This window comes from Bos javanicus, chromosome 26, assembly GCF_032452875.1.
Source record: "Bos javanicus breed banteng chromosome 26, ARS-OSU_banteng_1.0, whole genome shotgun sequence".
NCBI classification, from domain to species: domain Eukaryota; kingdom Metazoa; phylum Chordata; class Mammalia; order Artiodactyla; family Bovidae; genus Bos; species Bos javanicus.
In genome coordinates this window covers 16,782,585-16,808,731 of record NC_083893.1, presented here as the reverse complement: position 1 = coordinate 16,808,731, position 26,147 = coordinate 16,782,585, and the positions used below count along the sequence as shown (strand labels likewise).

The window sequence follows — 26,147 nt, the reverse complement described above, 5'->3', positions numbered from 1 at the left end:
TTCCCACAGGACGCCACTTCCTCCAGCCCAGCCCCGCCTGAGGTCATAGTTGTCCCTCTCTACCGGGTTAATACCGACAGAGGGCACGAAGGCACTGACAGACCTCCAGCATCTCTGGGGCCCCACGGCCCCCCGGTCCCGGCGGCTGCCCCTGCCGGCTCACCTCTGACCTTCCCGACTCTAGACGATTTCATTCCCCCTCATCTGCAGAGGCGGTCCCACCACAGCCAGCCAGCCAGCGCCCCTGGCTCCCTCCCCCCAGCTAGCCAGACTCCACCGTCCTTCTCACCGCAGCCTCCGCTGGTCCCTCCGGTCCCCGAGGGCCTCCGCAGAGTCTCGGAGCCTGACCTCACGGGAGCTGTTTCAAGTACCGTAAGCCTTGCGGGATCCCCTTTCTCCCAGCTTTCCTGAATGTCTGCTCCCGGCAGTTAAGAAAACCAGCAAACCAACCCCAACCCCTTTCTCACTGAAGTACTAAGTTCTGAGAGAGACGCCGGCCGCCCTGTGTTGTGTGATGACCGGCTGTGTTTGCTTTTCACTAGAGCATGCCTCCCCTGTGTGTTCCGTGGGCCCCCGTGGCTGTTCACCAGTCTGTCTAGACGCTCTTCCTCTCTGTCCTGTTTGGAATGCACATCTTCCTGCAGAGAAAACCACTTCCGTGGCCTTTCCTTGGACTAGCTGTGCTCTTTGAGGGGCCGGGCAGATGTAGTATGGAGAGCTGAGGAGAGCTGCAGAATCGCGTGGAAAAGCCAGCAGCAGGCACGGTGCTCACCGTTTCTCTAGCAGGGAGCAGGGAGATTCTAGGGGAGGCAGAGATTCACTCTTGTTGATTCTGCAAGCTCGCAGGCTTTCTTTTATATACAGCAATGGCAGAGACCGGGTTTTAAAAAAGGAGTTTAATTGAGTACATAGAGAGACAAGCCCCGGTACAAGTGTTAGCGCTGTTTCCTCAAAAGGAAGAACGTTGTTGAGGCCCCTGCATAGTGGCCACCAGGGAATTTTGAGGCAAAACAGTGCTCCAGTGGTCATGGGAAGTTAAGTAAGTGTCCTGACACTTCAGGTCCTGATCTGCGAGGGATGCGTCCCCATCGTAGTGGGAAAGCCAAGAGCTTTAGAGGAAAGACTGAGTCAAAGGACCCAGTCTGTTCTCTCCTCAGGAGCCCTGGGAACCGAGAGACTGGAAGAGCCTCAGTGTGAGTCATAAAACGGGGACACATGGATCTGTTGGGCTGTGGGTGCAGTGGATCCAAGCACAGAGAAGCTTCTCTTTCAGGGCTCAGCACAGAGAGGTGCTCAGGAAATGTCAGCTTTGGTGCTGAGGGTGTGCCCTAGCAAACGAGCCAGAGCCCCTCAAAAATCAGTATCTGGCTAGTTAACCATTCATCATTGAGTTCTGGTCATGTTCTAGGTATTCTGCTAAATGCTGTGGGCACAACCATGAACAGGATTTATCTGAGTGGTATGTGGGTGCTCAAGTATAGTGCTCATGGGATCCTCTGAGGTTATACTCCTAGAGTTTCTGATTGAGTGGGTCTGGGGAGGGGCTGAGGACTGAGGCTTGGTAATAGGCATCGGGGGGAATTCTGATGCTGATGATCTGTGGCCCACATTTTAAGGTGTAGTGACCTTGTGGGTCATGCAATTGGCCCACTAAATGTAACTAAATGTTCCTTAAAGAGGTATGCCTACAAAACTGGCTCCAGTGGCTCATTAAACATTAGCCAGTCATGCCAAGAGCAGGGAGTAAACTTGTATTTCAGCTTGTAAGAGAAATTACAGTGAGCTATCGGGTAAAAAGCTGAGAAGAACTACATCCCGGGCTTGGTCCTCTGCTCAGACCTCTAGATACAATGTGATGCAGTTAAATGGAAAATGTGTCCCTCAGTCGTGTCCAACTCTGCGACGCTATGGACTATAGCCTGCTGAGCTCCTCCATCTATGGAATTTCCAGGCAAAAATACTGGAGTGGGTAGTCATTCCCTTCTCCAGGGGATCTTCCCAAGCCAAGGATCAAACCCGGGTCTCCCAAATTGCAGGCATTCTTTACCGTCTGAGCCACCAGGGAAACCCAATGGTTAGGTGAGGACCTGGCCAAATGTGGCCCGGGGGCTTGGATATCCTAGCTTTGAACCTTGCCCCTCAGCTCTGTTGGAGAAAGGTGCTAGATTATTCACGGATGCACTTTCCTCACCCCAGCTCAACTTAGAGATGAATTTAGAAGCCACTCTTGTTTTGGAAAGTACAGGCAGGGAATGTTTCTTTGGAGCAGCATGTAAAGCAAGTCTTGTTTTTATGGCACAGGGTATCATCATGAGTAGTGCTGTGTACTCTACACTTTGGGCTTCCCCGGTGGCTCAGCAGTAAAAGAATTTGTCTGTAACATAAGAGACACAGGAGATGCGGGTTTGATCCCTGGGTTGGGAAGATGCCCTGCAGGAGGGCATGGCAACCCACTCCAGTATTCTTGCCTGGGGAATCCCATGGACAGAGGAACCTAGTGGGCTACAATCCATAGGGTCACAAAGAGAGGGACATGACTGAGGTGACAAAGATGATTCTACTCTTTGTCATTTGCTTAGATCTAGATTTTCATATTGAGTTTTTTTTTCAGGTGTTCCAGGAAAGATTAGTTGGGCCAGTATCTTCAGTATCTCAAACTTGTCTGGTCAGCCTGGTATAGACTCCCAGGTGGACTTCCTTTGGCCTGAAAACTTCTGGTTTGGCCTTGGGTACAGAGTAAGAGGTGAAAAAGGAAACTGGTCAGACTCCTGCATTGAGTGAGAATTATCAAGAGAAACAGGAGCTCCTGTGGATGGTGGGCAAACCATGGGTTTATATCTGCTCCATTTGCAGTGATTGAAGAGTAAGAAGGAAGAAAATTTCATGTTAATTGATCCAAGTTCTTTTAGTCAATAGTCATTTTTGTGATGTTCCAGAAATAAGATTTATGCCAGAGTAAAATCTAGGAGATGCTTAATGTTCACATGGTCCACCCAGGCACTTACACTTTAAAGAGCTGTATGCCTGATATTTTGTGTGTTTTTTGGGTGCATTGTGGCAGAGTTTTGACACCACTATGTCATTTGTCTTTATTACATCACTTTGAAAGTAAATGAGGACAAGTGTGGTTGTTTTCCCACTATGCAAAAGAAATGAGATGAAGCACTTTTGTCCAAGATCATATTTTGTCTTTTGAGTCTTGGGGAAAGGTTTTATTCGCTAAATTGAGCTGCCACTCATAACTAACAGCTGTTAGAGCACTTTCAGAAAAGGTGGGCTGACCAAGCCGGTATTTTTAAGGAAGCCCCTACTGTGTGTCAGGAGCTGTCCTGACACGCATATCCTGTATTTGATGGGCACGTGTTCCCTTGCCACAGAAGGTGTAGCTGGTAGATGTCTCCTGTCATTCATGGGGCATTTACTGAGCACCGGGGTCTGCAGGCCACTGTGCTAGGCGCAGGTGGAAGATCAGGAAGGGAGGCGAGGCCCCTGTCCCACAGGTGCTTATAGAGTCCTTGGTCTCTGGTGGAGCATACTGATTGCTTTGAGCTACACTTTTTTCTAGAAGGTAACTATCAGTTTTGTTCTTCAAACCTTTTGTTCTGGCTTTAGGGTCTGTAAGCTTCAAAATAGAAACTTTGCAAAATTTATAGGAGTGATAGAAGAAACTACATATCCTTACTACATTTTGAGATCTTATTTTCATGTCTCTAAAAAGACTGATATGGTTCCCATTATGCAGATTGTAATGTTAGTAGTAATAATTTTATTGGTACTTCTGGCAGACACCTCAGACTCTCAAAATCAGGATTTTCATAAGTCTTCAGAGATCTTTGTGACTCAATATTGGAGTGAAAAAATGCCACAGTAGGACTAAATAATGTCCTAGAAGTGAGTGCTGGTAGGGTTGTTCAGTGGTACAGATGAGAACAGCTTTCCAAGAGCTCCAATACTTAACTCTTCCCTGTTCTTATTAATACATCGATGGCTTCTCGTCCTCACGGCGTCTCAGTGTTTCTTTACATAAGTACTAAACTTTCCTGATTTTCCCCCAATTAAACCAGCTCTCGTTCTCAAATTGCATTGTGGATTGCATGAGTTTCGCATGTTATGCTACTTTGATTTGAATTTGCTTTTTCAGTAACCGGATTGAGCCACAGTTTTGACCAGATGAAAATAATGAATGATGTTGCTGAGAGTTCGAGTAACATTCACCTTCCTTCTCTCCCCTTACTAATCCCAACAAAAAGAATAAACATTCCACATTAAACTTCTAACTGGAATCAACATGTCTCACTGGTTACATTTCTTTTTATAGTTAAGGTCCTTGTAAAGCTTTAAATCTCTTCTTTTTAGAAAGCCTTATCTCTTGGTTTCATGTAGTTGCACTGAGTGACAATGATTGCTTCCTTTTCAGGACTCGAGTCCTCTATTAAATGAAGTTTCTTCATCCCACGCTGGAACTGATTCCCAGACCTTTGCATCAGTTAGCAAGCCATCATCTGCCTACCCGTCCACAACGATCGTCAATCCCACTATTGTGCTCTTGCAACACAACCGAGGTGAGGGGTCTGCGAGGGGCACCCCGCCCCCCGCTGGCCAGAATCAGCCTGGCTGTCCTGTGATGTCTGGAGCAAGGATTCTGCCGTTCCACAGAATTGTTCACAAATCCCATTCTTCCCCAAGGCTACCTGCCCCAGCTCACTTACTTCAACGACCCACAAAGTAGATCGCAGCAGCGGACAGAGGCCCCCTATGGGGATGAGGCCAGGTGTCTGAATAAGTAGGTGACGTGTGTCCCAAAGCCTGGGTATTCAGTTTTCCTCAGGTGGGAGCTCCAAAAAGAGAGAAAAGACAGAAAGGACAATGTCTGCCCCTTAATTCCTGTCATGGGAATTCTAGTCAGAGCTTTGCTGGGAAAATCTTGGTGCCGTCATCTCTCTTTTAAGTGCCATTCTAAACCCTGAAGCTCTGTGACATGGAATTTCTAGAAAGCAAAATTTCGAACACCAAAATTAAAAAGAAAACCTACCGGATGGGAAATTTTCTAAAATAGAAACTGTTTTTGTGTCTCTGCAACAGAAGCTTTTGAACTTTCTCTTGGTGACTCATGGCCTCCATTCCCCAGAAGTCACTGCACTGGGTGCTCCCTCAGCAGTGCCCTCTGGGGACCTGGGCTTGGGGTGGGTCTTTGCCCCTTAAGCTATGTGGCCCCAGACAGCGCTGCTGAGGGCTTTCCTGTTTGTTTTCCAGAGTTTCTCTGACTGCTTCTGGTCGGTTCTTCCCCTTCTCTGAAGGGGTGTCTTAGGGGAAACAAGAGTGCTTTGAGGTGATCATTGTATGTATCGACCTTTCTGCCTTAAAATTCCAGAGGATGATTCTAAGTCCCAAGTTTTCCTTTTTTTAAAAGTTTAGTTATTTGGCTGTACTGGGTCTTAGCTGCAGCACGCTGGGATCTATTTCCCTGACCAGGAAACACACCTGGACCCCCTGCACTGGGAGCACGGAATTCTAGCCACTGGTTACCTAGGAAGTCCTGAAAGTTTTCAGTTTTGAAATTCCGTGCAGGAATAAACTTTCCCTTTACAAAAGTCCTTTTCAGTGTAAAATGTCAAGTTTTAAAGCAGTTTCCTAATGTAAAAGGGGCTCTTGAGTCTGAATTTCAAAACACATTGGAGGTTTAATCATTTTATTCAGAGCTCAGCTCAGTACCGAATCTTCCTTGACTCCCTGCTCACCCACTTCATAGTTTTCCTCCCTGCCCCTCCCTCTCTGTGTTAACTTGGATGAAAATCGACTGGAGTCTATTTTTAATTGTTTTCCATATTAAATGGAGTTCTTCTGTTTCCTGTCTCTAACTTGAAAAGCAGATGAATGAAACATTTTCTCTCACTTAAAATCTTCCCACTCAAATCTTAGTTATTTTAGTAATCCTGTTTTTTCATTTTTGGGGGCTCCGCTATTAATTTCCACCCATGAATCTGTGTCCTTCAAAGGATAGAGAGTCCCAACCCCCACACTAAGCTACAGAAGAGCCCATTCTCCTCCCAGCAGTGGGATACCCCTTACTGGCAATAGCTTTTTCTGCCCAGAAAGTGTCCGTTATGCAGGACAAAGTGAAATTTTGGTTCTCTATGAACTTCTTTATGACTCATCTTTTTAAACAAAAAACAAAAAAAACTCACTCAAAAAGAAGCAAGCAAGTTAGTTCCCCAGAAGGAAAGGCATTTTCTCTAAAGACAGGATTTATTCCCAAGGCAACTTGGTTTTTGGGAAATGCCAAGTGTAATGCCAGCTGCTTCTGATGACACCTAGTGAGACGTTTCTGGGCACAGTAGTGCCTGCAGTTCTTTTTGTTTCTTCCCTGAACAAATAGAATCTTCTTGTTTACTCAGATGCCTTTGGTTCTTGCCTTTCTCTTTTGTCCCATGTCCTGCCTGGGGGCTTAAACATCAGAACCATGCAGCCTGAATCACACGTCCTTCCGAAAAGGGTTCAAATAACTTCATTGTTTGGAATTAAAAGATAACTTCCCGTAAAGAGTAAACCATATGCTCCTTAAGGAGGCGGGAAGAGTGAAGGAGAATGGAAGCCCCTAGTGGGCCTGGCTTTGGCTCACAAGTCATAAGCTTGCTTTAGGTCAGGCATTTTGGGCTTTGCTTTGGAATGTACCCAGCCTGGCAGCCCTGCTTTGCCTCATCAACAGAACCCGTGAAAGCAGTTTAACTATTGCAAAGTCTCCTGAGGGAAGGATAACTCTGCTCCACTTCTAGAATTCTGGTGTAGTCATCGTAGAAAAAGTTCCCTTTGTTCCTGCCCTGGCTGCCTAGGGGCACAATGTGACAGCGACCCTGGCTGCACCTCTGGCTCGGCTCTCACGTAGCCCCCATCACTCCCTCTGGAGTTTCCCATCCCACATGTGCCAGAGGGCAGATGGCTTACCATCAGTTTGGGGAGGAGACTTTGAACTGGAAAACTCTCAGGACCGAGAGAGGGTCTGGGTGCCTGGGAGGCTCTTGGTCACAGTGCACATAGAATGCTGGGAGTTGGATTCAGAACGTCTTTGGTGTGTGAGGGGGAGGGTTTGGGGAGAGGTTCTCCATATTTTAGCAAGCTTGCAAGACATATCCATGGACCACATTGGCAGACAGGAGCTTGGTGGTCCCAAATTTCTGGATCTCATGGTCACGTGAAATAGTCTGGGGACCACCCTAGGATTGCTCATTTCTAACTTTGCCCTAAATAACACTCCTGAAAAGCAACTGCTGTGATCCGCATTGCACACATCTCCTCCTCCGAAAGAAAGGCTATCCCACACCTCAGAGGCAGGACACCATGTCACCTCGTCAGTTGAAGTTGATGTCAGTTGATTGCTGGGGAAGGCCTTGCCTGCAGCTTGGAGACCAGCATTCAGGAACCATAGATTCAATGAGCACTTTAACAGACAAGGAAACTGAGGCTGAGGCATCACATGATTGGTCAGTGCCATCTGACAGGTTGCCGGCAGAGCTGAGCTGGGGCCCTGCTGAGCTTCTCTGGTCCAGCCGGTGCGAACCTTGTCCATGTGCCTGACATGAACACGGTGGCTTCCACCGGCCGCGAGCTCCCCTGCTGCTCTGTTTACTTCTTGCCACGCTGGTTCTGGAAGGAGGGTGGGGACGCAGCCAAGGGGGATGATGACAGCACCCAGGGGCTGGCAAGTGTTCTATTTTTATACTGTGGCTGCTTTATATTTAGCATCTGTAGAAGGTCATTTCTGTGCTTATCCCGAAGCACGTACACACCAAACTCTCCAGAGGAGATGCTGGCTTCCCCTCTGTGAGGGTGCTGGGAGGATGGGAAACCAGTGGACCTCTGATGTTAAGAAATAGCTGGGCCTGGTGATTAGAGAGTTAAAAAGAAACCTGGGGGACCCAGGTTCTAGACACAGCTCTGATTTTCAGCGTCATCTTGGGTAGTTTGTGCCTCTTGACTGAGGTCTCTCAGCCAGTGCTGACCTACCTGCCAGGGTTATTGTGAAAATTAAAAGCCTTAACATCAGTGAAAGCTCTGGAAACAGTGTCTGGCGTATAGAAGCTCTCAGATGGTAGCTGCCATGGTTGTGATTCCATTTCCTCAGAGGTACCAAGACTGGGATGTATAAGGTCCTGCTCTCTTGAGACCAGGGGAGCTGAGGGGTCTCCTTCAGTGATCAGATCAGCTTAATACAGGATGTAAACAACTCGAAAACAGTGACAGTTCTCTGAGTCCTGGGGGGAGAGAGACAGCAGACACTACACCCAGATGATGGAGCCACATTAATACCCCTGTATTCAGCTCAACTACACACCAGTTTAGCATCTAAGCTCAAGGAGAGTGAGACACAGATTAGGGGATCCTAACGAATTGTGCCAGGACTTCTTGGTTTTACTGTGTTTGTGTAAACCTCACTTACACTGTGTATTTTTTTGTTTTATCACAGAACAGCAGAAACGACTCAGTAGCCTTTCAGGTAGGTGAGAAATATTTATTTACACATTAACACGTGTTCCTGCTAAAGCCATCTTCTGGCCACCACCTGATGTGTTCAGTCAGTGAAGTCTTCTGAGCTTCTCTGATGTGTTGGGAACTCAGCTTATTGCTGGCTGCAAGGATGATCAAAATAGGCATGGTTGCCGCCTCCCTGGAACTTGCAGATTGGTAGCTGTACCCTAATGGTACAAACTAGTACATGTGTCCAGTGGGCCTGTGACAAGTACCTTGATGGGTAAGAACATTCTATTCTGAATAAAAGCAACAAGGAATTGTGCTTTAGATGGAGTTCTCCTGGCCAGTGTCATTGAAGAAGGCACCTTCCTATTGCTTCTGTCTGTCTTCTAGGATGTGACAGGTTTGGGGCTGGGGAATGTGGGTAAGTCCTCTTCTTTTTGGCTTGCAACCCTAGTAGGTGACCCTGGGATGATGGACCTAGGGGAGAGCCTCCAGACCAGCAGTGCCTGGAAGAGGGCAGAAGAGCACTGTCTCTTGAACTTGAGGGGGCATCAGACCCTCCTGGAGAGCTGGCCAAATCCCGGATTCCTGGGCCAGAGATTGGGTGTCATGGGTATAGACGAGAAGTTGCATTTCTCACCAACTTCCTGGTGGCTCTAGTGTTGCCCTCTGTACTGACTGCACCAGAGTTGCAAGTTTCTTCAAGGGTCAACAGTGGCAGGGAGTGACTGCAAGTATAATCATGTATCAGGGCTCACTCTTTGATAAGTGTGCAGAATTGGGACAAGGTTGGGGTGGGGAGGGAACCCAGGAATGGGAATGTTTTAGGGATTTCCTTCCGACTTTGTGTAGCCGGAATCCTGGTTATCCCACTTACTGATGGTGTGACCTTAGGCAGGTTCCTGATGATCTAAACCATGAAATCAGTTTTTATCTGCTGAATACGAAAGCAGTAGTGCCCCTGGGTTCTGCATGTCAACAGCTTAGCACTGGTGCTCGTAAGTGCTTGATAGACATGAGTTACTGTTGTCATTTGGTGCCTCCATTGGTTCACTTGTTATTGTATTAAGCGCCTCGGCGTCAGGCACCAAGCCAGGATCTGGGGCTATATCAGGGAACTGTGCTTCCCTGGAGCAGCTTATGGTGTGGGATCATGGCTTGTAACCTTGGTCATAGACTCATTTGGAGGCTCTAAACAAGGTAGTAGATTTCAGTCTCAAGGAAAAACCACACATATGCAAACACATGACATGTGGTGGATTTGCAGATGCTCATGAACTCAGGGCTTGAGGACCCCGATCTGGCGGATAACAGAAGCACTGTTTTCTTGAGCAGCTGCTCCATGACTTCTGGGTCCCTTCCTCCCACTGCGGTCCTTGTGATTCGTGGAGAGCCCAGTGGAGAAGATACAGGGTTCTCACACCCTCTCCACTTTATCGGGACTTGGCCGCAGGGTCGGGACAAGCTGTGGCTGAGCTCGGGTGCCCTTTGTGGCCCCTCCAGGAGCTGCCTTGCTCCAGCCCACTTCATTCCCTGGCTCCAGCCCAGGTGGCTGAGAATAGGGTGGCTCTGAAAAGGAGCTCCTATGGGCACCTTCCTGCCTTTGGGAGTCTGAAAGGGCACCTCAACACAAGTTAGGGACACAGAGTTTGGTCTTCATTCTTCCTTCTTTTATAGTAGCTGTTTGTCCCTGGGGAAGTGACTTTACCTCTCTGAACCAGTTTTCTCATATGGGAAATAGGCGTGGTAATCCTTGCTCCTGCCTCAGAGAGGCACTGTAGGGATCCTGTGGGGCTTCCCAGGTGGCTCAGTGGTAGAGAATCCACCTGCCAGTTCAGGAGACGTGGGTTTGATCTCTGGGTCAGGAAGATCGCCTGAAGAAGGAAATGGCAGCCACTCCAGTATTCTTGCCTGGAGAACTCTGTGGACAGAGGAGCCTGCTGGGCTATAGTCCATAGTGTCGCAGACTCAGACACAATTGAGTGACTGAACAGCAACAATAAGGGCTCCTGTGTGATAGGAGGGGGGCGTGTGCTTTGCACCCTAGAAGGTGCTTGGTGAATGTCACGGCTTCTCTTTAATGTTGGCAGACTCAGGCCACTTCCTCTTCTCTAAAATAAGCCCAGCACTTCCATCCTCTAGTTTTGGGACAGATCCACCAATCGTGTTTGATAGAGTGGGACAGGATGTAGGTACTCACTAAAAGTAGTTTTGTTTAAAAAGAAAGAGCACTGTTTTGTTCAGAAGCTCCTGTAGGAGAGAGGGCTGGTGGGGCTGGTGCTCTGGAGTAAGGAGAGTGGGGCTTTGCCCCTCGCCTCAGTGGTTATGGGCCCTGAAAGGACCACCAGCCTCCCTCTCATAACAGATTTTGTATTGAACCTCTAAGGGGCTTCATGTTCAAAGAGATTCATCCAGGAATGAGACCTGGGATTTGGCCTCATGAAGCTCTTGCCCACTGGGTAGAAAGACCAGAAAACAAAGGCTGGGACGGAGGGGCCAGCATAGGGTACAGAGAAGTCACCCTCCCTTCCCCTGAGGAAAGTGCAAGTATGGCTGTGTTCCTCAATCACAGAGCTTTGGGTGTGAAGAATAGGAATGCTTTTCCACCTCTCACAAACACAGATGTCCTGTCCAGGTTGTCAGCAGCATCCTTTATGTAGTGGCCCTTTCCAGGACCTGCCTTTGAAAGCATAGTATAAAACTAGAAGGAAGTGCTCCAGGATGTCATGTGTTTGCCTAGTGAGAAATAGCAGCAAGACTTCACTGTAACCCATAAGATGTCAGAGGGAGGCCCTGTTACCTGCGTGGTACAGTGAAGTGCCACCTTGGGTTTCCACTGTATAAAGAAACATTTCTTTAGAGGCTGCAGTTCAGCCCTCTGTGTATTGAAACCCAATTGACTAATTGACTAATCATGAGTCACATGATCACGGGCTTCTAAAATGAAATCATTCAGAGCTCATTTTTGTAGATCAAAAGGACGCTGGCAGCTTAGGAGCAAATCCATGGACTGTCAGCCTGAGTTTTGCAATTAAGTGATTGTTGCTCGAGCCACCTGCCCTAACAATTTCTTAAAGAGTCACTCTGGGTCTGGAAATGCTGAGATTGGCATATCTGTGATCTTTCCCTGAAAAGATGAGGGTGTAGACTGGGAGCGTCTCTAAGCCTGAAATCAGCCTCATCTGTGTTGCCTGATCACACTTAGACAAAGCTTTTCCAGGAGGGAGGAGAGTGTTCAGCAGAGCCATGTGAAGGGTGAACTCTGGTAAGGCAACATCCACCCACCCTCACATCCCCTCACCCTCCCAGGCCTCCTGCCAACTCCTTGAGACCTCCTGTTAGAAATTCCTGGGAGCCTGAGAACTCATCCCATAAAACCAGTCTAATCTTAGCATCCTTTAAAGCATAAGGTGATAATGTCAGAGATACAACAAACTAGTGAATAAAACAAGAAAGAAGCACTCAGAGAAGCAGAGAACCCACTAATAGTGGCCTGGGAGAAGGAGGGCAAGTGGGAGATACAAACTGCTGGGTGTAAGAGAGGCTCCAAGGAGGGATCGCACCATATTTTGTAGTAACTATAAATGGGGGAGCACGGCAACCCACTCCAGTATTCTTGCCTAGAGAATCTCATGGACAGATGAGCGTGGAGAGTTATAGTCCAAGGGTTGCAAAGAGTCGGACGGACACAACTGAAGTGACTCAGCACACGTAAATGGAGGATAACCTTTATTTTTTTTTTTTTTTTTAATTTCAAATTCTCATTTATTAGTGTATCACTCAATATTTAAAAAAAAGAAAACGAAAAAAAAGGCGGCTCCAAAGATAGTCTTATACCATTCCTTAAAAAAGGAAACTGTTCCTTTTAACTTTACACCCACCCCACACCCCAATTTCAAAACACATCATTTAATTGTCTTGGTCATGGACATTTCCAAGATGAGATTTTATATTTCGCTCCCATAGCTTCTGGTTATCAGAAAACCCATGCTTTCCTTTATTGAAGGAATTTGGTCCTGCTGATGTTGGTGTATCCCTTCCAATATTCTTCATCCTCATCTTTGCTTCTGGAGGCATTTCCTCTGGTTCACTATCTTCATCTTCATTAAAAGCTGCTGCTACTGAAAGGGTTTTTGGAGCAAGAGTTGGAACCGGTTCTTTAGGCTTACTTGAGCCAAGTTTGATGGATATGGCTGAGGCTTTCTTTGTCGTCTGACTACCTATGGCAAATCCAAACTTGGAGATCTTTGTAGGCTTTGTTGGGAGGTCTGCAGTTTCATCTTCAGCTGATCGCTTCTCAGCGCTGTGACTGGAATTTTCCCCTCCATTACTGGAAGAAACAGTCTTAGTTTTCACAGGTTTTTCTGCTGCTTCTTCAGGTCCTCCGGCGGCTCCAGCTCGCTGCGGCTTCTCAGGCTTCTCCTCTCCCGCCTTCCCGTCCGCCATTTTCCCCGCCGCCGAGGATAACCTTTAAAAATTGTATAAAAATTTAAAAAAATCAGTGCTATGAGAAATCATTTTAATGAATGAAAATGCCTATATCTTAAAAAAAATTTTTAAAAGGTGATGGGGTTTTCTGAAGCACTCGCAAAGCTGTTTCACACAGAGCATTTAGAAATTTCTCTGTGGCCCCAGAATGAGTATTTGTTTCAGAAGCTCCTTGGAGATTGGGCAGATCCTGACGCGCTCCTTCCTCCCATGCTCCTACTTACTGCCCACTTCCTGCTCCCGGATTCCTCCCTTTCCCTGCCACCTGGCATCTCCCCTCACCCCCCTCCTGAAATTTGCTCCAGAGTGATCCTGTGACTCTTTTTTTGCCTAAGGTAAAGCTGCCTCCTCAGCTTTATTTTTCTTTATTCCTCTGACGCATTTAACATCCCACTTCTTGGAACCCTGTCTTCTCTGGTTTCGGTGACACTTGCTTGTTCCTCTCTGGTTTCATCTCCTATCCCTCCAATGACTCCTGTAAGCTTCTGGGATACCTTTTTTTTATTGCTTTTCATCCTGTAGCCATGACATTCCTCAGTATGTGATGTTGGCCCTTGACTCTGCTCTTATCTCCTCTGCTGAACTCATCCATCTCTTTGCCTTCGGCCATCACTTTTGTGCTGATGGCTCCAAGATCACCCTCTTCTGGGACCTCTTCCTGGGCTTTGCTCTCATACTTCTTCAGGGTCTCCATGGCATTTCTACTCTGTCGAAGGAGTGGAGGTAGCCATCTCCCTGCCTTCTCCAGCCCATTTCCCTTTCCCAACTTCTCTGTTGAGATCAGGTCAGTCTCTCAAGTGCAAAACCTCGGTCCCCTCTTTGAGCAAGATCAGACAGGATGTGGCTCAGAGAGGACCGATGAAGTCAGGTGGACACGGGGCCAAATCCCAGTGTGATCACGTGCTGCTGTGTGACTTCAGGAAGGCAACTTGACTTCTCTGTGCTTGGTTCCCCTTACCTGTATATGGAGGGATGATGGTAGTTTCTTCCACACAGGGTTATTGGAAGGATGAGATGAGATTATGAACTTGAAGAGCTTAACACACTGCCTGGCACAGGATAAGCTCAGAGGAGTTCAGGGACCCCTGGCATTTGCTTATGCTGTTCCCTCTACTGGGAGCACTGTTCCCCTCCCGCATGTGTCTGACTGACCCTCCTCTGAGAGGTGGCCCTGAACTGCAGTTCCTTGGCTGACCTGGGTGCAGACTCCTCTGTCAGCCCTGGTCGCCTCTGTTCTCATTGCTGGCTGTCCTGCTCTTTCTGCCACTAGACCATGAGCTCCTCAAAGGCCAGGCTAGGAAAGGTGCACCCCCACGTCCACAGCACATGTGAATGCATAGCATCCACAGTACATGTGAACACATAGCCCCTGGCAGGTGCTTACTTAGTAAATGCTCTCTGTAGATAAATAACATGCCTTGGAATAACAGAATACACCAAGTTTATAATCTATTAGCTCTCTGTAACTTCTGATCCTGAATTGAATTAAATAAACCGTAATGTCCTTTTAGTGGTTTGCTGTTTTCTGAGCACTTGGTATACGCTATCTTATTAGGGCCTTACCACATGGATGTGAGCTGGCCAGTTGAAGTGTTATCCCCATATCTGGGGATATAGAGGAACGGAAAAGTTAAGTGACTTCCCCTAGGTGAAGCAAGAACTTTCAAGTAGTGTTTGGCCACCCTGTTGTGGATTTACCTGTTCCCTGACTTCTAGAAGAATCAGAACTACCTGGATTTCTAGAGCACCAGGTACAAACCTCTGTAGGGCACTTAGCACACTGTCTACATATTTTTTAAAAGGGTCAAATGCGTGAAAAATGGTATGGAGGTTTCTTGGAAAAACTAAAAAATAGATCTACCCCATGACCCAGAAAATTCGATTCTTGGGTATATGGCTGAAGAAAAAAAAAAACACCAATTCAAAAAGATACTTGCACCTCAGTGTTTATAGCAGCATTATTTACAGTTGCCAAGGTATGGGAGCAGTGTGAGTGTCCATCAACAGATGATGAAGAAGATGTGGTGTGCATACAGTGGAATACTACTCAGCCATAAAAAGTGAAATTTGCCATTTGCAGTAACATGCGTGGAGTTGGACGGCACTGTGCTAAGTGAAATAAGTCAGAGAAAGGCAGATGCTGATGATATCACTTACATGTGGACTCTAAAAAATACAACAAACTAGTGAAAAACACAAAACAAACAGATGTAGAGAATAAGCTAGTGGTTACCAGTGTGGGGAGGGGGCAGTATTTAAGGGTAGGGGGAAAAAGTTATGGGATTATATGAAATCATGTGTGTGAAACTTTAAAAATTTATAAAACACTGCAGAACTTAAAGAATCTTTCATTCAATAAATAAAGAATAAATTAAAAAAAAAAAAAAAAAGGGGGAGCCAGATGGTAAACATGTTAGGCTTCACAGGCCATATGGTTTCTGTCGCAGCTACTCGGATCTGCCGTTGTAGCTCCAAAGCAGCCATGAATAATGTGTTGGCGCAGGCTGTGGCTGTGTTCTAATAAAACTTTATTTACAGGAGCCAGGGGCTGGGCCCTGGTGTGCTGACCCCTGCTCAAAGCACAGCTCCTTCCAGTTGCAAATTGGCAAACACATTCTCCCCCAGCTGGATTGTTTGGGGGGAATTTGGCTCTACCACAAGAGCTTCAGTTAATGGTTGCTTTTCTTTTCTAGATCCTGTCTCGGAAAGAAGAGCGGGAGAGCAGGACTCGGCACCAGCTCAGGAAAAACCCACCTCCCCTGGCAGGGCTGCTGAGAGGAAGGCGAAGGATGATAGCCGGCGGGTGGCCAAGAGCGCTCAGGACCTAAGCGATGTTTGCATGGATGAAGTGGGCATCCCACTCCGGGTACGAGTGTGGACCTGGAAATCCATCCTAGGCTTTGCCCTAAGCCAGTGACAGGTGTACAGCCCTGAGTCCACATGAACTCCCTCTGTGGGTGGCAGAGACCCCAAAAAGGATCCTCACCACTGTCCCCTCTCCAAGCCCACGGAGGCATGTGGAGCCTCTAAGAGCTGGGCAACAGCTTGTCCCAAGGCATATGTTAGCTGTTACTTAATCCAGGAGAACAGGCTTTTGTGGTCAGATGAATGTGGGGAGAAGCTGGTGGAACAATGGCAAAGCAGTTTCTGTGCAATAACAGGAAGGCTATTTGTTTGTTGAGAGGCTGCAGGCACATGCATGTTCAAGAGGAGAAGGTTGCGGGCCCTATTTCCCCGTCTCCTTTATCATCATTCTGTGGTCCAAGCTTAGAGAACTCTGGGCAGGGTGTGAGGCTTAGGGTCCCTGCTACAGCGCGTTCAGGAAGAAGTTCCCCTGGTGGAGAGGTGGGAGATAACCTCATCATCCCGGGAAAGTAGGAAACTCTTCAGGGACTCACAGGGTGCATTCAGCTTGCAGGGACTCGGACAGGGTGGGTCTCTTAGCAGCCCTGCCCCAACCCTCCCCGCCCTGCAGACCCACCAGCCTCCTGCAGGCCCTGGGCTCCCAGGGATGCCTCACTTTTGAAGCTGGATTGGGGTGAATCCCATCCCTCTCCATGTGCCAGGACCAGACCACTGCCTGGGGTGTGTTTCTCTGTGATTTCCATTGAGCAAAGGACAGGTTTTTGTGTCCCTTTGGGGGAGGCTGATAGAAACAACAGTGGACTAAGCCTCAGAAGAACTGTTATATGGGACTTCCCTGGTGTTCCAGTGGTTAAAACTCACTACTTCCAATACAGGGGACACAGGTTCAATCCCTGGTTGAGAAACGAAAGATTCCACATGCCATGCACCACAGGGGGGGAAAAATGTTATCACCACTGCAAGAAAAAAAAAATGTTATGTGTTCCTAAGAAATAATAAAAGTGGTGGGAAGACTTGTTGCTAATAATGATTGCATCTTTCACTTCCAAATGCACTGTTTCATTTAAGCAGGATTCACCATACAAGGTAGATACTAATATCATTCCCATTTTATAGATAAGCAAATGGGAACTAAGGAAGAATGACTTGCCCCAGTTGCACAACTGAGCAGACCCTTCCTTCTAACCCTCTGGTTGGCAGCCTTTCCGCTGACCAACTCACCTGCTCTGTGACCTCAGGCAATTGCTTTGACTTTCTTTATCACATTTTCTCATCTGTTAAGTGGAAGTGAAAGTATTTGATCTAACCACCTATCTGTCTCTTTCCGTGTTTTATTTTTATCTTAACAAACTGCCCAGCTTTGTGGTTAGGATGGAAATTCTCCAGCATTGGATGCTGAAAGGGATTAGGTCTTGATGTACGAGTTCTGTACCTGGCCCTGTACAGGTGGCTTAAATACACTTCTCCAGAAAGGTTTTAATGAGCGATCACAAAGATGTATAGACTTACGTGCATTTTGACTTGAGACGTCGTCATTTTGCATTTTGCTTCTATAATCCCGGAAGTTCTGAAATGTGCTGAGATTCTCATTTTATTTTACTCTTTGTTTTTCTCCAGAACACCGAGCGATCAAAAGACTGGTACAAGACCATGTTTAAACAGATCCACAAACTAAACAGAGGTACTGATTTTCATTTGTAGAAACTGCTGTGCCCATATGTTGACTATTGCAGTGAGGACCTAAACTCACTTGGCTGGCAGACTGGGCCCTGCGGCTTGACCTCATTAGGCCCTGACCTGCCTGAGCCCAGCCTTGCACCTTCAGAACAGAGTGGGCAGGAGAACTCGTGCGCCTGCCTCACGTGTGGGAGGAGCTGAGGGCAGCTCCCAGGTCCTCCCTCTCAGATGTTGGGGATGCAGCAGGCTGAGCTCAGCATCCTGCCTGTGCTCTTCAGCATCTGCCTGCCTGGGCTGTGAGCAGCTTTGACTCCCACCCGCTTCTGGCTTTAGGGTAACCTCCCAGTGTCAGCCCATGACTGCCTTGTAGGCAGAGCGAGCTGAGAAGGCATGAACTGGGAGTTAAAAATGTTCTCATCTGGGTTTAGTTCCCCAAGTACTCAGGTGATCTTGGACAAATCGTGTACCCCTCTCTGTGCGTTGACCCCTTTGCCTCCCTCTGAGGGAAGCTGCAAGGTCCGAATGAGGGCAGATTCTGCCTTGTGAAGTAGGATGCATGGTGCACCTGTATGGTGGTGTTAATATGAAAAATCAGCTTCTTCGGCTGGGAGCCAGCACTTGGCAGGTAGCCCCAAGAGACAGTCAAGAGCTGACACTACAAAACTGCTTAAGCTGGGGGAGTAGTGCTTCCTAATCAGGGGCCTGCCGGCAGGGGACCCAGCATGGTGGGAGAACCCCAGGTCAGCACTCCCAAACAGCTCCCATTCTCCTATGCCGCCGGTCAGCTGCTGGGCAGGGATGCAGCTGTGCCATGGGAAGGGTACCACTGCTACGGTGGGCAGAGCATCCTGTCCTTCCCTGTGGCCAAATCCAGTCTGGCCGCCTGGCACAGATGACACATGAAGGCAAAGGAAAAGCCTCTGGTCAGGGTCTGGTCAGCCTGTGCTGCAGATAATTGGTCTCTCTGGTTAACTGTGGATGCCAGCTCGTGCAGTGTTCAGAACGAAACTGGTGGTGCCCCTCTTCAAACCGTTTTGTAAATATTGAGATGCTCAGTATTTAGTGTTTCTGAACCAGGAGTAAATTCATTCTTTTTTGGGGTAGATGAGCTCAGTCATGTTGGAGATGCTACATGCTGGCTCTCAGATGATGTCCATTCTACTGGTCACTTGTAGAAGCAAACGTCCATTTCCTCCAGCAATCTGTGTCTCTCTCACATTTAGACCCAGCTTTGGTGATCTGAATACTGAGACACAGGTGCCTATGTGAAAAATATGTATTTCTGCTCCTTAGGCAGCATTGGTCTTCTCATATATTATAGCTTTTAACTCAACCTAAATTACAGATTCTGAGCAAAACTACCTGCCGTAGGCAGAGAGGTGTTTGAAACATTAAGAATCCACTTATTTTCCCCAATTCCAAAGTCTATGGCACAAGCTTTGATTTTTTAAACAAAAATCATTTGATGATAGTGTTTTCTTGACACACTGTTTATTAGCATATTTCTTTCTTTTTTTTTTTTTTTGCCTATAAAAAGTGAAAGTTTGAAGTTTTGTACTGAATGCCTCTTCCTTTTTGGAGCCTGTATATATTCTTTGTCTAAGAAGAAAAGCGATGTTGTGTCTTTAAAGGTGTCTCAGTAATTCAGGCAAAAGGACTGGATTTTTAAAAGCAGTTTGAGTTTCTTCCATCACTGGTGAAACTTAGTATGTTTCAGAATTCAAGGAGCCTGAATTGTGTGTGGATTTCTGTTTGTTCATTCTCTCCATTTGTGTCTTCCTCTATTCTCTCTCCCAAACCCTCTCCTCTCCCTAGACACTCCTGAAGAAAACCCTTATTTCCCTACGTACAAATTCCCTGAACTTCCTGAAATCCAGCAAAATTCTGAAGGTACCATGAACTTAGAGGGTGTATCTAGCCTTAAATTAATTCTTATAGTTCCATTTTAGGAATAAGATTTGGCTTTTAGATTTTGTTTTTTATAGTTGTTTTTGGTTGCCAGAAATTTTATTTCACTCATTTGCATGATGTGCCATATGAAAATAACCAAATCCTTTCTAATTCATTAATCTCTTTTCAAGTGTGATGCCGTGTGCTTTATTTAATAACACTAAAATAGGTAATCGGTCATTTGAAAGAGTCAATTGGAGATTTGTCACTTCCTCCACTTGGTGGTGGATAGTTTCAAAACCCACTGCTTTTCTCTGCTACAGAGGACAATCCTTACACTCCCACCTACCAGTTTCCTGCATCTACTCCTAGTCCTAAATCCGAAGGTAATTAAAGGAAAATGACGTGTCTTTCTTTGTAGCAGTACTATTTCTTTTTCACCTTGGGGTTCTTGCTGGTGGCTGAGAGCTGTCTCCCCATCATTTGCTTCCCTGTAACCATGTGTTTTGTGGTGTTCTCAAGTCCTTGCTAACTGTGTGACTGGAGTCTATCCAGATGGTATTTTAATCCTGTTCCCTTGAAGTTGACATGATTAATGGGGTAACCAGTGTGGCTTCGTTGTAATGCTTTGAACACGTGGGGCTCTGGGAAAAGCTGCCTGCGCCCAGCTACCCAGGGCTTTGTATTTGGGGTGGTCACGTGGTGCTGGTGGCTGGGCAGTGACTAAGGGAAGCTGAGTCATTAGGGTTCATGGGCGGGAGTTGGACGAGCCAGCATTAGCAAGAGAAACATTACTGGGTTCCCACAGGTGCACTCACTCTCCAGTGGGCCCCTCTTGTCCTCACTGTATCTCCAGGTATATTTCCTTGGTAGGGAATTCCCCAAGAGGTATCCAGGTATGGGATTCAGTCATGGTGGGAGATGATATCCCTTGAAAAATAATAAGGGTTTTGGCCAAGCTAGAAACCTTTTAATGAAAGAGCTGGCTAGGAATTTGGACCTGCTAGGGGAGAATGGCCACACTTGTATCTAGAAAATATTCTTTTCTGGAGTATATAGTCTAAGTGTCAAAGAAGGTTCTGAAAGGTGAATGAAGGGCAACATTCTGAGAATTATTCTGGTCTCAAGGATTGTCTGCTCTTCAGATGAGTGACCCAGAAAAGGGGGAGTGGGTGGGGTAGACATGAGGCACTTTGATTGTGTTCTCTTCTAGGATAAGATGTTGAATGCTCTGAGCTTCATCCAATCAAGTAGTTATTGAGTACTTGTGTGTGCCAGACACTGTCCTGGGAACTGAGGATAGTGCCATGAGTAAGATATATCATCTGTCCTCCAAAGTTCACATTAGGCAGGGAATTAGACAAGGCTACTTCATGGTACTAGGTCCAGTGTAGTGGCAGTTGCAAGAGCACGTGTCCAGAAGGCCACAGAAAACCTTGCTGGCACACAGTAGGTCCTGAGTACCTGCCTGGAGAATGTTGGTGAGTGTAGGCTTTGGACCACAGAATCTGAGTTCTTTCCTAAGGATGAAGCGCAGTGCCAACCCCTCCTCAGTTCATCTCTGTTCTGATTAGCTCAGCATATCACCCTGCTCAACCCTTCTCATCTTTGGCGAAGTCGTCTGTTGGATCATTCACCAAAATTTTATTGATCACTTAACGCACATGAGAAGATGTGCTGAGCTGTGTTAGATACAATTTTAGTTAAATTATTATTTTCCATTTTCAGTCTCCCTGTGATATGCTCATGAGTGGTTTCCAACACTTTCATGCCTGGGGCCTATTTTGAACAAAAAGAAAAGTCTGCCAAAGGAATCAATACTTAAAAAATTTAAAGCTGATGATTTCATTTTAATCGGTGACCTCCTTATTTTCAGCAAGAGTCTCTGGTGTGGGATAACCTAGTCTTTTGCTTTGGGGTGCTAATTCTAGCAAAAACATTGCTTTAGAAACAGTGGGCTGAACAGGATCAGTGGGAAATGTCTTTAGGGTACTTTTAATCAACTGTAGTTTTTGATTTGTGCTTTTTTGGACATGAGTACCCAACCCTCTCATAAGATAGGATTCCTTTCTAGGGAAGATGACCAGCACAGAGCATACCTGAAGGTGCAGAATCCCATAGACATGGGCAGAGGAAGGCCACTTGGAGGAGGCCTGTGGAGGAAAACAGTGACTCCCGTTGGCCTGGAAGAATGCCTTAGCTTGTCGCAGGCAGTGCCAGCAGTGTCCAGTCAGTCTGGCTGTTGAGCTGCAGGCAGGGTTTTGCCTTCTAGCCTCACACCAGAGCTGCCATGTCATCATCGGCCACACCTGGCAACCCTGGCTGACAACGATGTCTGTTTGGTGGTTCACGTCAAGTCGGGTACGAGGGAGAGAGTGGGGCTTATTTTACCATGAGGTATAAACAGGGATGACATGATAACTCTTCGCTTATAATTTATGAAGCAGACCTTACTAGGTTTTATTTTCCAAGACCCATAAGGAAGAAATCATCTTAAAGAATAAAGAGGAAAAAATTAGATTGGATATAAAAGATTCATAATAACCAAGATGATTAGACTTTAACACAAATTTCTAAGAAGTCTTCTTGCCTGGAGATTCTTTTTAAAAACAGGGTTGGTTGTGTCTCGCCCCCACTCTTGGCCTAGAAGACAGAGCCAGATGTAGATTACAGGTGTATTCAATTAGATGAAGGCTTTTTACAAACGAGTGCAATGTTTGAGCTAGCTCACTGTAGAGCATTTTTATTTTCATTTTAATTTTTTGTTAAGTAATGAGAGAGCCTCTGGTTTGTGGTTTTGATATCTGTGAGTTTCGGCAGGTCCTCCTCAGCCCTGTCCTTAGTGCCTCTCCAGCCCTGTGCTGCCAGTCAGTGGCCCTGGGCTCTGCACACCCTTCTTAATATGGGAAAGATTCATACCTTTCAAAGAAGAGTGTTAAAGACAGATTACACCTATAACTGAGGTGGCTCTAGTGGTAAAGAACCTGCCTGCCAATGCTGAGACGTAAGAGGCGATCCCTGGGTCGGGAAGATCCCCTGGAGAAGGGAATGGCAACCCACTCCAGTATTCTTGCCTGGAGAATCCAATGGACAGAGGAGCGTGGTGGGCTACAGTCCATGGGGTCACAAAGAGTCAACACGACTGAAGCGACTTAGCACAGCACAGCGCCTAACCAAGGCAGGCTCTACCCATGGATTTTAATGAGCATTGAAACTGTAAATCGCTCAGTCGTGTCCAGTTCTTTGTGACCTCATGGACTATCCAGTCCATGGAATTCTCCAGGCCAGAATACTGGAGCCTTTCCCTTCTCCAGGGGCTCTTCCCAACCCAGGGTTCGAACCCAGGTCTCCTGCTTTGCAGGAGAATTCTTTACCAGCTGAGCCACAAGGGCAGCCTTTTTAAACAAACATTTAAAAAATAGATTTACTGAGAAATGTGAGCTGTCATTCTGAGTCTGTCCCCTGAGGGAAGAAGACTGTTGCTGCTTTTTTTTGTTTTGTTTGAATGCAGAATTTGAAACTAGAATTATTTGCAATAAACCTATCAAAACCTAGCCTAAGGGCTACTGCTTTTTTTCTAAATTCTAGTTGATTATACAGTATAAAAGACATTTCTAAGTGTCTCAAAGCTGATTCTCCAAAATAGTAAAGAACTATGTGAAAGTTTATGTCAAGCTTAGCCACCTCCTCCTTCCCTCAAGCTAGAGTGAAAAAGTAAACTTCTGGCTGGACTTTTCAGAAGATAAGTAGAATCATCATGTCTTAATCAATGAGATTTAAAATGTGCTTTTAAAAAGCCATAAGTCCCAACAAGGAGCAGTCACTTGTAATCATTTGCTAATCTTTCAGACCACTGTATGGGAAAGGAGCAATGTTACATTCCTTATTTCAAGGGGGTAGCTGGGAGGGATTGAGGCTGGGAAATTTGGGAAGAGTAGAATGAATTCAGGAGACTTATTTCTTATAATTTCTCTGTAATAGCCTGGTCCCTAGAAAGCTTACAAAAATAAAAATAATTTACCAGAAATCCTTTGGGAATAACCCTGAAGTAAGGCTAATAAGCAAATGAGTTTTACTTCCCTTTTCTTTTAAACCTTCACCTGACCCACACTCCCCTGCCTAAGAGCTACTTGTCTATGAATTACCTACCATCCAGCCTCTCCCTTAAAGGGCTTCCCAGGTGGCTTAGTAGTAAAGAATCTGCCTACCAGTGTAGGAGATGCAAAAGACCTGGATTAAGTCCCTGGGTAGGGAAATTCCCTAGAAAAGGAATTTGCAACCCACTCCAGTATTCTTGCCTGGAGAATCCCACGGACAGAGGAGCCTGGTGGACTACAGTCCATGCGGTCACAAAGAGAGTCCGTGGGGTCACAAAAAGTCGGAGGATATGACTAAGCATGCAGCCTATACTCTCTCTTAAAGGCACATGTCCTTTCCTAGCATCTGAGATGCTACCAGGTCTTTTGATTGTGAGAGCGGAGAGAGGGAATGTTGACAGAGACCAGAGCCAGCGCTACCCAGACCACAGAGGGTCTGCTAGACTGAGTCTTTGGACATCCTGCCCACATTTTCCTTCTGAAGCGGAGCCACAGGAACATGATGTAGAGAAACCACTTCAGAAGCCCCGCCACTGCCTCCTGCTTTAGGAAACAGCAGTGTGGTGGCCAGCACCTCTGCATCTCACATTCATAATCCTATTAATAATAATAATAACACAACCACCGCAGTAACTGCTGCCACTGCCATTTATTGAGCCCTTCCCTGGGTCACACTGTAAAAGAATCTGCCTGCACTGTGGGAGACCTGGGTTCGATCTTTGGGTCGGGAAGATCCCTTGGAGAAGGCACTGGCAACCCACTCTAGTATTCTTGCCTGGAGAATCCCCACGGACAAAGGAGCCTGGCAGGCTACAGTCCTTGGGGTCGCAAATTGCTGGACATGACTGAGCAACTAACACTTCCGTTTTCACTTACTGAATACAAGGCTGCATGCTGGCTGCATCACAATTGTTATCTCATATTCATCCTCCCAACAGCTCCTTGAGGTAAGTCCTCATGTTTGTGAGGGCCTGAGGCTCAGAAAGGTTAAGTAATTTGTGAAAGATCTCACGGCAGGTGGCAGAGTGAGGATTCAACCCAGGTCTCTGGGGCCCCCCAGACATGGGTGTTTATTTACTCTGCGGATTCCTTTCCCTTTCCTGTTGCACTCTGTGTTCTTGGCTGTCCCCTTCGCCAGGACTCTCTGATGCCTAACTCAGGCATCCAACTGGCCTGCTTCTTAGTCATGCTCCACTTAGCTGAGCCAGCAACTCCAGGGGTGGTGTCTGGGAATATGAGGTTAGGAGAGCTCCCCAAGTGATTTGTCACGTGGTCAGGACTGGGGACCACTGCAGTGGAGGAGGACCCCCTCCCCCTTTTCCATCCTCCACAAAAGGAAGCAGATACTCGCCAGTGCAGTTTGGGGGATTTGAATACAGAATGAGAGTGAGGAATACAGACTGAAAAGAACTAGCCTGTCTGCTCTGAACGTAGCCAGATGATGTTGGCTTTCTTGACATGCTTCACGTCAAGAAGATGGGAGATATTTTCAAATGATGCCTCCTGATAAGCAAAACCAAGTAACTGGAGTGTTACCATGTGGTCCATGGCCAGTGAGAACCCGTCTGACCATGCCAGGGTAAGGGCTGTCATACCAGCCAAGGGTGAAGTCCCAGAGACCAATGTTTTCCCCTTGCTGTGGATGTGTCTTCAGGCTGTCAGGCTGATGGTCACTGCCGTCTCCTGGTGAAGTGACTCCAGACCCCACCCCAAGGCATCCTCAGGTTGTGGGGATGCGTCACGTCATAGTCGTCCATCTCACTGACCTTTTCCCCATTCCTAGATGAGGATGCATTCAGGCAAGGATTTAGGAGGCTTATTTTCTTAGGCATATCTATATCTGAGTTAAAATAATCCTCCACTGGCCTTTCAGCATTTCTTAGGATACCCTTATTTTGCTTGAGTTCAAGCAGATGGTTCTGTTGTGAGGCTGGCTGGCCAGGATCCTCTGCCCAAGCCCCAGCGAGTACTGCCCAGAGGCGGAGCTGAGTGCTCGCAGCGGTCACCTTTGTCCCCTAACCAGAGCTGCCCAGAAGGCCTCCACTGAGTAAGTGCAGAAGTCTGACCTGTGAGCTAGCGGAGCGAGGTAACCGTTAGTCCCTTTCCATCTTCAAGGGAGGAACGAATGCCTTAGGAGATGAGGCCGGTGAGTCGTCTTCTAGCCCTCTGGCCCTCCCAGACTCTTGCTGTCTCCGCTCCTGTCCTGTTCCACCTCATTCTCTTTACTCCTTTGCATTCAATTTTTTGTTTTCTAAGTTTGTCTTCTGTAGCTACTCTGCATCCTATATTGATCTTTTTTTTTCTTTTTTCATTATTTAAAATTTGATTGTGTCTAACCAGAACTTGGGTCTTTCCAGATGGTGCTAGTGGTAAAGAACTTGCCTGCCAGTGCAGGAAATCTAAGAGACACGGGTTTGATTCCTGGTCAGGAAGATCCTCTGGAGGAGGACATGGCAACCCACTCCAGTATTCTTACCTGGAGAACCTCATGGACAGAGGAGCCTGGCGGGCTACAGTCCATAAGGTCGAAAAGAGTCAGACACGACTGAAGTCACTTCGCACGCTCACGTGCAGTCAGAGCACAGACAGCTTTGGGGCTCTTTCCCGAGCCCCCTGGACTCTTCCTGACCATCCTGCCCCACTCCTCCTTTTTCTTATTCT

At 46.9% G+C, this 26,147-nt stretch overlaps 2 protein-coding genes across 29 annotated transcripts in view; one reads left to right on the top strand and one right to left on the bottom strand.

Moving 5' to 3' along the window:
* SORBS1 (sorbin and SH3 domain containing 1) overlaps positions 1-26,147 on the top strand; it is a 235,601-nt gene that overhangs the window by 141,962 nt on the left and 67,492 nt on the right. For 8 of the 28 annotated variants that reach the window (XM_061402876.1, XM_061402872.1, XM_061402873.1 and 5 more), the window contains 7 exons: positions 10-372; positions 4,418-4,562; positions 8,462-8,491; positions 15,651-15,823; positions 17,440-17,503; positions 19,315-19,389; positions 19,713-19,775. In XM_061402876.1, the coding sequence (XP_061258860.1) occupies positions 10-372; positions 4,418-4,562; positions 8,462-8,491; positions 15,651-15,823; positions 17,440-17,503; positions 19,315-19,389; positions 19,713-19,775 (913 nt within the window). The remainder of the gene's footprint in view (positions 1-9; positions 373-4,417; positions 4,563-8,461; positions 8,492-15,650; positions 15,824-17,439; positions 17,504-19,314; positions 19,390-19,712; positions 19,776-26,147) is intronic. The other 20 variants (XM_061402899.1, XM_061402901.1, XM_061402900.1 and 17 more) reach the window with 4 other exon arrangements.
* On the bottom strand, positions 12,296-12,930 carry LOC133239212 (PEST proteolytic signal-containing nuclear protein-like). The gene has a single exon (XM_061402903.1). The coding sequence runs from the start codon at positions 12,913-12,915 to the stop codon at positions 12,379-12,381; it is 537 nt and encodes a 178-aa protein (XP_061258887.1). The 5' UTR covers positions 12,916-12,930; the 3' UTR covers positions 12,296-12,378.

Coding starts and splice junctions, on each gene's coding strand:
- LOC133239212 (XM_061402903.1), bottom strand. CDS start 12,915: ATGGCGGACGGGAAGGCGGGAGAGGAGAAGCCTGAGAAGCCGCAGCGA.